Source organism: Nansenia antarctica (assembly GCF_963989245.1).
Source record: "Nansenia antarctica genome assembly, chromosome: 10".
Taxonomy (NCBI): domain Eukaryota; kingdom Metazoa; phylum Chordata; class Actinopteri; order Argentiniformes; family Microstomatidae; genus Nansenia; species Nansenia antarctica.
Window position 1 is genome coordinate 1997594 of NC_137680.1, and position 13645 is coordinate 2011238.

General features: G+C 40.1%; 3 protein-coding genes across 3 annotated transcripts; all 3 read right to left on the bottom strand.

The window, feature by feature from the left end:
* Positions 1 to 592: 592 nt before the first annotated feature.
* LOC308166510 (trypsin-1-like) lies at positions 593 to 2398 on the bottom strand. Its single transcript, XM_080540833.1, has 6 exons — positions 2308 to 2398; positions 1972 to 2119; positions 1422 to 1672; positions 1097 to 1230; positions 859 to 960; positions 593 to 752 (listed from the first exon to the last, which is right to left on the bottom strand). The coding sequence occupies exons 1-6, from the start codon at positions 2345 to 2347 to the stop codon at positions 705 to 707; spliced, it is 723 nt and encodes a 240-aa protein (XP_080396959.1). The 5' UTR covers positions 2348 to 2398; the 3' UTR covers positions 593 to 704.
* Positions 2399 to 5057: 2659 nt separating this feature from the next.
* LOC308166507 (trypsin-1-like) lies at positions 5058 to 6861 on the bottom strand. The gene is made up of 6 exons (XM_080540830.1): positions 6781 to 6861; positions 6445 to 6592; positions 5893 to 6143; positions 5569 to 5702; positions 5331 to 5432; positions 5058 to 5223 (listed from the first exon to the last, which is right to left on the bottom strand). Exons 1-6 carry the CDS (start codon positions 6818 to 6820, stop codon positions 5176 to 5178), a joined length of 723 nt encoding a protein of 240 aa, XP_080396956.1. The 5' UTR covers positions 6821 to 6861; the 3' UTR covers positions 5058 to 5175.
* A 3357-nt stretch (positions 6862 to 10218) lies between these two features.
* LOC308166502 (trypsin-1-like) lies at positions 10219 to 12063 on the bottom strand. Its single transcript, XM_080540824.1, has 6 exons — positions 11955 to 12063; positions 11574 to 11721; positions 11047 to 11297; positions 10725 to 10858; positions 10489 to 10590; positions 10219 to 10382 (listed from the first exon to the last, which is right to left on the bottom strand). Exons 1-6 carry the CDS (start codon positions 11992 to 11994, stop codon positions 10335 to 10337), a joined length of 723 nt encoding a protein of 240 aa, XP_080396950.1. The 5' UTR covers positions 11995 to 12063; the 3' UTR covers positions 10219 to 10334.
* Positions 12064 to 13645: the final 1582 nt, after the last annotated feature.

Genomic DNA, 13645 nt, shown 5'->3' on the forward strand with positions numbered 1-13645 from the left:
TATTGACTGATGCACTTTATTTATTTATTTTTTTATATTTTATTTATGCATTTTCAATTTACAGGGATAGACAAGATGCACTTTATTTTTTGACACTTTTTTGATCTAATTACTCTTAGGTGAGCCTTTTTTGTTTTCATAAAAGGAGGCCAGATCTTGGCTAAAAAAAGCATTGTGCACTGTCTATAACAGATTCTGTTTGTTAGAGGAAATAATGAATGAACATTTGAAGAGTCAGAAGTGTTCTCTTTGTTGTGTTAACAATAGTGATGTAAGTTAGATTTGGTGAGATCACTATGGAATATTAAATCATCAATCTTTGCTCACTACATAGCCTTTCTTACCTTCAGGTGTGCATGAACTACAGGTTATCAACTGTGAAATTATATCTGTTCTCATATCGGTTCTCATATCGGTTATCGGCCACGAGAAGCGGGTAAACATCGGTATCAGTATCGGTTGGAAAAAAATGCATATCGTGCATCCCTACATTCATGTTTTCTATGTAACAAAAACCCCTTGAACAGAGAATAAAATATGCTTTCCTACACTCTTCTAGTGATGTAGACTCAAGAGACAGAACATGTTAGTTTGAGATGTTTTATTTGTCATAGGGTTTTCATCTCCAGTACAAAAGGTGGAAGTTGGACTGCTCAGGATGTTGATAAGTTGTCAGAGTGTGCTGAAGGTACGATGCATCAGACTTAGTAGCTGGCCATGGTGCTGGTGAGCCAGTCGTTGAAGATGCAGACCTAGAAGTGGGAAAAGGGAGACATTAGTGGTCAAACCAAGTAGGAAATTATGTGATAGCGACTTTATTCCAAAAAATCCCAACATGAAATCTCTTTCCAGTCTCACCTTGGCGTAGACACCGGGGTTACCAGCCTCGGCACAGCCGTAGCCCCAGGACACAACACCCTGCAGCTCACCGTTGCACACCACGGGGCCACCGGAGTCACCCTGAGAGAGAGAGAGATGAAGTAGTGATATTAGATTGGGTTATTCAACATCAACATCTAAACAATTGACAACTGAAGAGCATGTTGCAAAGGATCGTGGACTTCATATAAAGTCTTCACTGTTTTCAAGTGCGTACCTGGCAAGAGTCCTTGCCTCCCTCCAGGTATCCAGCGCAGAACATGGCGTCGGAGATCATGCCGGGGTAGGCATTGTCACAGACTTCGAAGGACATGGTGGGGATTTCCAGGCACATCAGCTGGTCACCGCTGACTATTAACAGAGAGAAAGGGAGGGATGGATTGAGAGAGGGGGAAGAAGGAAGACAGAGAGAAACGGTTAGATATTATTGACATTATGTTTGTAAAGATAATCTGCCCTTCCCTGTCATCTCTATACACACTCATTCATCATGAAGATGATCGACTGCCAAATTTAACCTTTGACCCTTGTGCTGTACTCACCGGAGCTCATGGTGTTGCCCCAGCCAGCGACTGTGCACATGGTGCCAGCGGAGGCACAGCTGGTGGGCAGAGCCACGGTCTGCACGTTGCTGTTGAGGGTGGCGGACTTGCTCAGCTTGATCAGCATGATGTCGTTGTCAGTGTTCCAGGAGTTGTACTGGGGGTGACGGATCACTTTAGAGGAAGTGATGAACTGCTCGGTACCCTCTGTCACTGTGATGTCGTGCTCGCCAAGACGAACCTGAATACGGCTGAAAGAGATAGAAAGAGTCAAAGTAAGAGCAGAGTCAATTGTTTCATGACTTTGTGTGTAACATGAACTTCTGTCCTCTGGTCAGGCCTGGTACATGTTAGTTGTTGTTAAGAAAACAAATTATTTAAATTTGTATCCTACAGTACAGTACTTGACACTGCACCTGCACACGACTTTGGGTGCAACAGTGAAAGAGACGGAGGGAGCGAAAAGTAAGGGAAAGGGGTTAGAAGGTGTACACCAATGGTGTGTGCTAACGGTGTAAAAGGTCAGGTTATTCATATGGGATTTACTTACGACTGGTAGCAGTGAGCAGCAGACACAACCCAGTCTGCGCTGACCAGGGAGCCTCCACAGAAGTGGTACCCAACGTTCAGGGACACCGTGTGGGGCTGGGAGTGGGCCGCGCACTCATACCCTCCGACGATCTTGTCTTCCTCCGCAACTGAAGATATAGAGAGAAGGCAGTGTTAAACAGACAGTAATGTAAAACAATTTCTGTGTTTTGAAAAACAAATGTTTCTCCTGAAGGTTTTTGTATTTGCTCTGGTATATTATATATGAGATATTAACTTTATTTCTGTTTAAGAAATAAGTCTTGCCCTTTTTTTCAATGGCAATATTCATACTCACAAGCGGCTCCGATGAGCAGAACAAAGACCAGAGAAATCATGGTTGCTGTGTGATCCTGTCGATGAGAGGTGTTCACCTGCACCCCTGCTATATATCCACAATGGTGAGAGCCGCCCCGTTCTTCGGGACTATTTCATTGGTCAAGAGATAGCCATTGGGAAGCAAATCGTGGACCGCCAAGGTCAAGAGAATCTCGAAGTGAACATTTAGTTTTCCATTGAAATCAATGTAATTGTAACTTGATCTCAACTGGTACATCATTCCCTAACCCTAACCCATTATTTGATCATCATTCTAGCTCTTCTGATGGTTTAAGAAATATAGAAATAATAATAATAATAATAATAATAGTGTGCATAATGGGTTTATTTGAGGCTACTGTAGTATGGATTTGATTGAACGCATTAATGATTAGTAAGTGTCACATGTACTGCACATGTGCTCTTTTCCGCTGTATTAAACGTCACTCACTGTTACATTTTGACTAGCTGTTTATAGATATTGTTGGCAGAATCAATTTACTGTTACTGATCACCTAATATGTAACAGTAGATGGTATATACTGTAGGAAATCTTTTCTAGTTTTCTGTTGTTCATATCATCATTTAAGGTAGTCTGGTAATCTCTGGACATGTTCCGACTGTATGCTAAATGTACATGACTGTAACACAGCTGTGTCTTTCCCACACTTTGGGTTTTTCTGGAAAAGTCTACAAATGTAAAATGTACTCAGTCAGGGTACCATTATTCTGCGTGTAAATCTCTCACAACAACAAAACAACCTAGTTTCAATGTGTTTGCTTTAAATGTATTCCATAATTGGAAACATTCTGTTTTTCCTTAAACCATACACTGTATGCAACTTGTACATTACATTTCAAGTATTGTTTAATAATTACAGATCCAATTAAATATATTCCCAATTAACCTGTACAACATACTGTATTTGAGGGGTTGTTTTGCAAAAACAGATACCTCCGTTATCAACATTCTCAACCTTATTGTCATTGACAAAGTACACGTACTAAGACAATGAAACACAGTTCGTCATCTAACCAGATGCATTGTGCAAAAGCTATGGATGTATGGACATTGCATGGTGTATTGCATGGTGTATGCATGGACATTGCAATCAATGGACTTATCGGGAATGTTACTCTTATGAAGATGTTCATTACTGTGAAGTCAATGAGGATGGTGCCAAACTTGTTCATGGCCATGTTGGCAGATGTTTTAAATGTTCTTTACTTGTAAATCTGGACAGTGGAATAGCTGATTTCTAATAGTTTGGAGATCTTTATAATCCCTTCCCAGACTCATATGCGTCTACAACCTTCTTTTTGAAGGAGCTCTTTTGATCTCTCAATGGTGACGCTCAACAATCAAGAGCAAACCAAACTAAATGTCTGAAGTTTAAATAAGAAAAGCTCCTCCAAAATCCTTTCTAACAATGTTGTAATCATTTGCACCTGATGTGGTTCACTTGATTCTCATTTTAGGCTTTTTAAGTAGTAATAACTGTGGGGAGGTCCTAACTTTTTCCTCACAAGAGAATTGCTTTTCTAATAATTACATTTCACAAATATTTGTTTGTTTTATTTGTTTAGTTATATTACCTCCATCTCTCAATATTGTTAAAATGAAGATCAATATGTTGAATATGTTTAAATATGTTGAAAAAGACAAAGGTTCTCATGGGGTGTCCTATCATTTTCACATGACTGTATTTGGTATTATTTCTGGTGTACATGCCAAGATATGTTTCATTTTAATTGGCAGTTTCTTGAGTTTTCTTTTTTTCTTTTCAATGATGTCTCACATTGTTCCTGAAACTTGCAATTCATAGAGCCTGCACAGATTTTAAGCTAAAAATGTATCTTTTTGTTAAGATTATAATTTTAATCATTGTCCATCAGATACTAAGTCACCCAATAGTGCTTTTTGGAGGCTTATTTTTAGATTATTGTTTTTAGAATATAGTTTTTTGCCAGCCACTCCTGAACCTACGTTCAAAGGTCAGACACGTGAGGACAATACCAAAACAGATGATCTATTGCTTCAGTGTCTCATTACAAAATCTGCATAGTGCAAATTGTTCAATGCCCCACATGTGAATAGCTGCAATGTGTTGCATTAAAAAGTTGTTGATGTGTTGAATATATATTTCAACCACTGTATTGATTCATAAACCTGATGCCATGGGATAGGAACGTCACATATCTGTTCCTAGTAGTCTTGTGTCCTTTATGGCACAGTGGTCAGTGTTTACCTCAAATGAAACTGATATACTGATCTAATTATGTCTATATATCTTTTTCAGCCATTTGTGACACAGTCTGATCATTTGGTCCGCATGTCGGCAACCAATCAAAATGTTCTGACTTTTCTTTTGAAACACAGAACTTCATTTCAACGTTGTTGAGAATCACAACACAAACTTGCTAGTCAGGCCAAAATACTGCAACGAAATGGATTCGGTGAGTAATCCCCACTACTACCTAGTTTACTATAACACTACTTTACATTGTTAGCAGGCTCACAAAACAAGCTGTGTTAGTTGACTAGCAATATGTCATTGATTTTCAACAACGCTGAAATGTATTCACATTTTTCGAAAGAAAAGTCAGATCATTACATCGGATCCCGACATGAGGACCAAAGCATTAGAATGTGTCACATTTGTGAATTTAATGCCATCCCACAGTACATTCCTCTTCTTCTAGTGATGTACACTCAAGAGACAGAACATGTTAGTTTGAGATGTTTTATTTGTCATAGGACTTTCATCTCCAGTACAAAAGGTGGAAGTTGGACTGCTCAGGATGTTGATGAGTTGTCAGAGTGTGCTGAAGGTACGATGCATCAGACTTAGTAGCTGGCCATCGTGCTGGTGAGCCAGTCATTGAAGATGCAGACCTAGAAGTGTAAAAAGGGAGACATTAGTGGCCAAACCAAGTAGGAAATAATGTGATAGCGACTTTATTCCAAAAAAATCCCAACATGAAATCTCTTTCCAGTCTCACCTTGGCGTAGACACCGGGGTTACCAGCCTCGGCACAGCCGTAGCCCCAGGACACAACACCCTGCAGCTCACCGTTGCACACCACGGGGCCACCGGAGTCACCCTGAGAGAGAGAGAGATGAAGTAGTGATATTAGATTGGGTTATTCAACATCAACATCTAAACAATTGACAACTGAAGTGCATGTTGCAAAGGCTCGTGGACTTCATATAAAGTCTTCACTGTTTTCAAGTGCGTACCTGGCAAGAGTCCTTGCCTCCCTCCAGGTATCCAGCGCAGAACATGGCGTCGGAGATCATGCCGGGGTAGGCATTGTCACAGACTTCGAAGGACATGGTGGGGATTTCCAGGCACATCAGCTGGTCACCGCTGACTATTAACAGAGAGAAAGGGAGGGATGGATTGAGAGAGGGGGAAGAAGGAAGACAGAGAGAAACGGTTAGATATATTGACATTATGTTTGTAAAGGTAATCTGCCCTTCCCTGTCATCTCTATACACACTCATTCATCATGAAGATGATCTACTGGCAAATTTAACCTTTGACCCTTGTGCTGTACTCACCGGAGCTCATGGTGTTGCCCCAGCCAGCGACTGTGCACATGGTGCCAGTGGCGGCACAGCTGGTGGGCAGAGCCACGGTCTGCACGTTGCTGTTGAGGGTGGCGGACTTGCTCAGCTTGATCAGCATGATGTCGTTGTCAGTGTTCCAGGAGTTGTACTGGGGGTGACGGATCACTTTAGAGGAAGTGATGAACTGCTCGGTACCCTCTGTCACTGTGATGTCGTGCTCGCCAAGACGAACCTGAATACGGCTGAAAGAGATAGAAAGAGTCAAAGTAAGAGCAGAGTCAATTGTTTCATGACTTTGTGTGTAACATGAACTTCTGTCCTCTGGTCAGGCCTGGTACATGTTAGTTGTTGCTAAGAAAACTAATTATTTAAATTTGTATCCTACAGTACAGTACTTACGACACTGCACCTGCACACGACTTTGGGTGCAACAGTGAAAGAGACGGAGGGAGCGAAAAGTGAGGGAAAGGGGTTAGAAGGTGTACACCAATGGTGTGTGCTAACGGTGTAAAAGGTCAGGTTATTCATATGGGATTTACTTACGACTGGTAGCAGTGAGCAGCAGACACAACCCAGTCCGCGCTGACCAGGGAGCCTCCACAGAAGTGGTACCCAACGTTCAGGGACACCGTGTGGGGCTGGGAGTTGGCCTTGCACTCATACCCTCCGACGATCTTGTCTTCCTCCGCAACTGAAGATATAGAGAGAAGGCAGTGTTAAACAGCCAGTAATGTAATACAATTTCTGTGTTTTGAAAAACAAATGTTTCTCCTGAAGATATTTGTATTTGCTCTGTTATATTATATATGAGATATTAACTTTATTTCTGTTTAAGAAATAAGTCTTGCCGTTTTTTTCAATGGCAATATTCATACTCACAAGCGGCTCCGATGAGCAGAACAAAGACCAGAGAAATCATGGTTGCTGTGTGATCCTGTCGATGAGAGGTGTTCACCTGCACCCCTGCTATATATCCACAATCGTGAGAGACGCCCCGTTCTTTGGGACTATTTCATTGGTCAAGAGATAGCCATTGGGAAGCAAATGGTGGACCGCCAAGGTCAAGACAATCTCGAAGTGAACATTTACTTTTCCATTGAAATCATTGTAATTGTAACTTGATCTCAACTGGTACATCATTCCCTAACCCTAACCCATTATTTGATCATCATTCTAGCTCTTCTGATGGTTTGAGAAATATAGAAATAATAATAATAATAATAATAATAATAGTAATAGTGTGCATAATGGGTTTATTTGAGGCTACTGTAGTATGGATTTGATTGAACGCATTAATGATTAGTAAGTGTTACATGTACTGCACATGTGCTCTTTTCCGCTGTATTAAACGTCACTCACTGTTACATTTTGACCAGCTGTTTGTAGATATTGTGGGCAGAATCAATTTATTGTTACTGATCACCTAATATGTAACAGTAGATGGTATAAACTGTAGGAAATGAAAGGGGTTAAATCTTAGTATTTGACAACACTATCTTTTCTAGTTTTCTGTTGTTCATATCATCATTTAAGGTAGGCTGGTAATCTCTGGACATGTTCCGACTGTATGCTAAATGTACATGACTGTAACACAGCTGTGTCTTTCCCACACTTTGGGTTCTTCTGGAAAAGTCTACAAATGTAAAATGTACTCAGTCAGGGTACCATTATTCTGCGTGTAAATCTCTCACAACAACAAAACAACCTAGTTTCAATGTGTTTGCTTTAAATGTATTCCATAATTGGAAACATTCTCCTTTTCCTTAAACCATACACTATATGCAACTTGTACATTACATTCCAAGTATTGTTTAATAATTACAGATCCTATTAAATATGATTCCCAATTAACCTGTACAACATACTGTATTTGAGGGGTTGTTTTGCAAAAACAGATACCTCCGTTATCAACATTCTCAACCTTATTGTCATTGACAAATGACAAAGATCTCCAGAGACCCATCCCACCCTGGGAACGAACACTTTGTTCGGCTGCCCTCGGGCAGGCGGTTCAGGACCATGTCCGCAAGGACAAACAGACTGAAGCTCAGCTTCTACCCCAGGGCCATTCAGACCCTGAACACAGCAAAGACCTAGGTTCATAGGCCCTGGACAATCTAGAAAATTTGATGGCAGCTACTAGATTGTAATCAAGTGCAATACTGAAACACAACTGTGAACATTTCAAACCTGCAAACTGCGACACTTTAAATGAATGTGCAATAACACTATGTGCAATATGACAACCCTCGGGTACATAATATTCAGAGATAGGAAATGTTAGGATATTTATAGCATAGCATAGAGTACAGCACAGTGTTTTATTTGTATAGTATAGTATAGTGGATAGTGTACATAGCCTTTATTTATGTAAACCAGCTCTTTTCCCTTCTTTTTTTTTTATTTTTTTTTTTAATCCTAGCACCAGGGGAGCCCCCCCCCCCTCCCAAATTTCGTTGTATGGTACCTGTACTATATCAATGACAATAAAGACCATTCATTCATTCATTCATCATTCAAGTACTAAGACAATGAAACACAGTTCGTCATCTAACCAGATGCATTGTGCAAAAGCTATGGATGTATGGACATTGCATGGTGTATTGCATGGTGTATTGCATGGTGGATGTATGGACATTGCATGGTGTATTGCATGGTGTATTGCATGGTGGATGTATGGACATTGCAATCATTGGACTTATCGGGAATGTTATTCTTATGAAGATGTTCATTACTGTGAAGTCAATGAGGATGGTGCCCAACTTGTTGATGGCCATGTTGGCAGATGTTTTAAATGTTCTTCACTTGTAAATCTGGACAGTGGAATAGCTGATTTCTAATAGTTTGGAGATGTTTATAATCCCTTCCCAGACTCATATGCGTCTACAACCTTCTTTTTGAAGGAGCTCTTTTGATCTCTCAATGGTGACGCTCAACAATCAAGAGCAAACCAAACTAAATGTCTGAAGTTTAAATAAGAAAAGCTCCTCCCCAAAAAAAATCCTTTCTAACAATGTTGTAATCATTTGCACCTGATGTGGTTCACTTGATTCTAATTTTAGGCTTTTTAAGTAGTAATAACTGTGGGGAGGTCCTAACTTTTTCCTCACAAGAGAATTGTTTTTCTAATAATTACATTTTACAAATATTTGTTTGTTTTATTTGTTTAGTTATATTACCTCCATCTCTCAATATTGTTAAAATGAAGATCAATATGTTGAATATGTTTAAATATGTTGAAAAAGTCAACGGTTCTCTTGGGGTGTCCTATCATTTTCACATGACTGTATTTGGTATTATTTCTGGTGTTCATGCCAAGATATGTTTCATTTTAATTGGCAGTTTCTTGAGTTTTCTTTTTTTCTTTTCAATGATGTCTCACATTATTCCTGAAACTTGCAATTCATAGAGCCTGCACAGATTTTAAGCTAAAATGTATCTTTTTGTTAAGATTATAATTTTAATCATTGTCCATCAGATACTAAGTCACCCAATAGTGCTTTTTGGAGGCTTATTTTTAGATTATTGTTTTTAGAATATCGTTTTTTGCCAGCCACTCCTGAACCTACGTTCAAAGGTCAGACACCTGAGGACAATACCAATGATCTATTGCTTCTGTGTCTCATTACAAAATCTGCATAGTGCAAATTGTTCAATTCCGCACATGTGAATAGCTGCAATGTGTTGCATTAAAAAGTTGTTGATGTGTTGAATATATATTTCAACCACTGTATTGATTCATAAACCTGATGCCATGGGATAGGAACGTCACATATCTGTTCCCAGTAGTCTTGTATCCTTTATGGCACAGTGGTCAGTGTTTTTGACCTCAAATGAAACTGATATACTGATCTGATTATGTCTATATATCTTTTTCAGCCATTTGTGACACAGTCTGATACATTTTGGTCCGCATGTTGGCAACCAATCAAAATGTTCAGACTTTTCTTTTGAAACACGGAACTTCGTTTCAAAGTTGTTGAGAATCACAACACAAACTTGCTAGTCAGGCCAAAATACTGCAACGAAATGGATTCGGTGAGTAATCCCCACTGCTACCTAGTTAACTATAACACTACTTTACATTGTTAGCAGGCTCACAAAACAAGCTGTGCTAGTTGACTAGCGATGTGTCATTGATTTTCAACAACTCTGAAATATATTCACATTTTTCGAAAGAAAAGTCAGATCATTACATCGGATCCCGACATGAGGACCAAAGCATTAGAATGTGTCACATTTGTGAATTTAATGCCATCCCACAGTACATTCCTCTTCTTCTAGTGTTGTACACTCAAGAGACAGAACATGTTAGTTTGAGATGCTTTATTTGTCATAGGGTTTTCATCTCCAGTACAAAAGGTGGAAGTTGGACTGCACAGGATGTTGGTGAGTTGTCCGACTGTACTGAAGGTACGATGCTGGCATCAGACTTAGTAGCTGGCCATGGTGCTGGTGATCCAGTCATTGAAGATGCAGACCTAGAAGTGTAAAAAGGGAGACATTAGTGGCCAAACCAAGTAGGAAATTATGTGATAGCGACTTTATTCCAAAAGATCCCAAGATGAAATCTCTTTCCAGTCTCACCTTGGCGTAGACACCGGGGTTACCAGCCTCGGCACAGCCGTAGCCCCAGGACACAACACCCTGCAGCTCACCGTTGCACACCACGGGGCCACCGGAGTCACCCTGAGAGAGAGAGATGAAGTAGTGGTATTAGATTGGGTTATTCAATATCAACATCTAAACAATTGACAACTGAAGGGCATGTTGCAATGGATCGTGGACTTCATGTAAAGTCTTCACTGTTGTCAAGTGCGTACCTGGCAAGAGTCCTTGCCTCCCTCCAGGTATCCAGCGCAGAACATGGCGTCGGTGATCATGCCGGAGTAGGCATTGTCACAGGCTTCGTAGGACAGGGTGGGGATTTCCAGGCACATCAGCTGGTCACCGCTGACTTTTAACAGAGAGAAAGGGAGGGATGGATTGAGAGAGGGGGAAGAAGGAAGACAGAGAGAAACGGTTAGATATATTGACACTATGTTTGTAAAGGTAATCTGCCCTTCCCTATCATCTCTATACACATACACATACTCTAGATGATCTACTGGCCAATGTAACCGTTGACCCTTGTGCTGTACTCACCGGAGCTCATGGTGTTGCCCCAGCCAGCGACTGTGCACATGGTGCCAGTGGCGGCACAGCTGGTGGGCAGAGCCACGGTCTGCACGTTGCTGTTGAGGGTGGCGGACTTGCTCAGCTTGATCAGCATGATGTCGTTGTCAATGTTCCAGGAGTTGTACTGGGGGTGACGGATCACTTTAGAGGAAGTGATGAACTGCTCAGTACCCTCTGTCACTGTGATGTCGTGCTCGCCAAGACGAACCTGAATACGGCTGAAAGAGATAGAAAGAGTCAAAGTAAGAGCAGAGTCAATTGTTTCATGACTTTGTGTGTAACATGAACTTCTGTCCCCTGGTCAGGCCTGGTACATGTTAGTTGTTGTTAAGAAAACAAATTATTTACATTTGTATCCTACAGTACAGTACTTACGACACTGCATCTGCACACGACTTTGGGTGCAACAGTGAAAGAGAGGGGTTAGAAGGTGTACACCAATGGTGTGTGCTAACGGTTTAAAAGGTCAGGTTATTCATATGGGATTTACTTACGACTGGTAGCAGTGAGCAGCAGACACAACCCAGTCTGCGCTGATCAGGGAGCCTCCACACATGTGGTACCCAACGTTCAGGGACACCGTGTGGGCCTGGGAGTGGGCCGCGCACTCATACCCTCCGACGATCTTGTCTTCCTCCGCAACTGAAGATGTAGAGAGAAGGCAGTGTTAAACAGCCAGTAAAAAAGTGTAATACCATTTAAAAATATATATATATATATTTGTATTTGCTCTATGTTATATTATATGAGATATTAACTTTATTTCTATTTAGTAATACACAATCAATGCATGCATACATTCATATTAATAACTTACATATAACATACACTAATAATTACACTTATAACATACACCATTTATGGCTTATACTCACAAGCGGCTCCAATGAGCAGAACGAAGACCAGAGAAATCATGGTTGCTGTGTGAGTCGATCAGTGGATGAGAGATGTTCCCCTGCTCCCTGGTATATATTGGGTCTTGTCGCCTCCACACCACTATAGGCCACTCCCAATAAAACTGAGTGGACCAGTCAACATCACCAAGAGTTTGGAAGGACACCTGGAAAAACACAGATTAGAATACTTGTTATCAATTAATGCCCAGGGTCACACACATGGTCTTGTTTCCACCTGTTTGTAGAAATTTGCACAAATATTGATGTGTATGATCTGAATTATTTAATATTAGATAATGTTCTTCATGAGACTCTAAAATGAATTAGACTTTTTGTTTTGACATAATACCACAATTAACGACAGGTTCCTGCATTTTAATTTTCCACCAGACTTTTTCCACCAGATAGATAGATTTTAATATATGTATACACTATACATATAAATTAAATACCTACATGTATATATAACTATAGATCACGTGTAGCATGTGTATCTTGGTCGATGGCTGCACACAGCTTGAACTTGAACTCCAAACCTTAGGAAGTCACCTGGGGACATCTGCGGACATACTGATATGATTAACGAGCGCTTCATCAAACTTTTTTGTTGTTATTGTAATGTTTGAGAACCCTTTTTATGTGTGTCCTTTTTGTTCATTGTTGCTGTGCTATGATTGCTTGTAAAATGTTAGTTGACGACAGAATTTGGCATTAAACATAAAAAGGACAATTACTTTTTTAAACTTGAACTGGAACTCTTCTCCTGAGGTATAATGACAAACCCAGCTGCTGCTGTTGTGTTTTTGTTCCAATCGTGTTCTGGTTTGGTCCAGTGTTGTTTCCACCTGGGCTGATCTCCTGGTCTTGGTGTTGGTGTGGAGCCAAGCCGCTGGGCTGGAGCGGGTTTCTCACAGGTGGGTTCTTTCACAACCTGTCTGGCCTTTGCCCAAGGAAAACAGGGGACGTGGCCTTACAATAAAGATCCTGTACAAAAAGAAATACAATTTATTAAACAATTTTCTTAGACAGTTTTAAAATTAAAATCTCTGAATCTCAAACTACTTAACTACTGTACTGTATTACATTGCATTTCATATTATCATACTTTGTACAGCATTTTTTGAAGCCACTATAAAACCGTCACTTTATTACTTTATTACTGTAGGATTACTTATTTTACTTGTTTAATTTACTTATTATTATTGTGATTTTGTATCTGAATGCTGTAATGCCAATGTTGAGGAACCAAGGGCAAAGAATGTTGTGTACAGTGAGAGTCTTTTTTGACTGGAAGAAACATTCTTTGGTTTTTAAAACATGTATAATCGTTGAAATCTAGAAGTGAGTGAATTATAGTGTATTTTCTTTTAACTAATCATAAGCATTTAAAATGTTATTTAATTAGGACTAGGCTTAATCTGTATCCAGGAAACCTGCAATCTGTAATTAAAACAATAACAAAGCAGTCTCCCCACCACATGTTGTGGTAAACAGCTGAGGAATGGGGCTGGATAGATGTAACCACTCTCAAAGTCATAGGCAGAGCTATGGATGCAAGGACCGACGGGCCATCCATGAAATAAAAAATATTCGTCAAGATTCAATGGCTAAATGTAATTCATTTAACATTTAAAAAAGGGCTTTTCGGATCCCAGATTGCCCCTTTAATC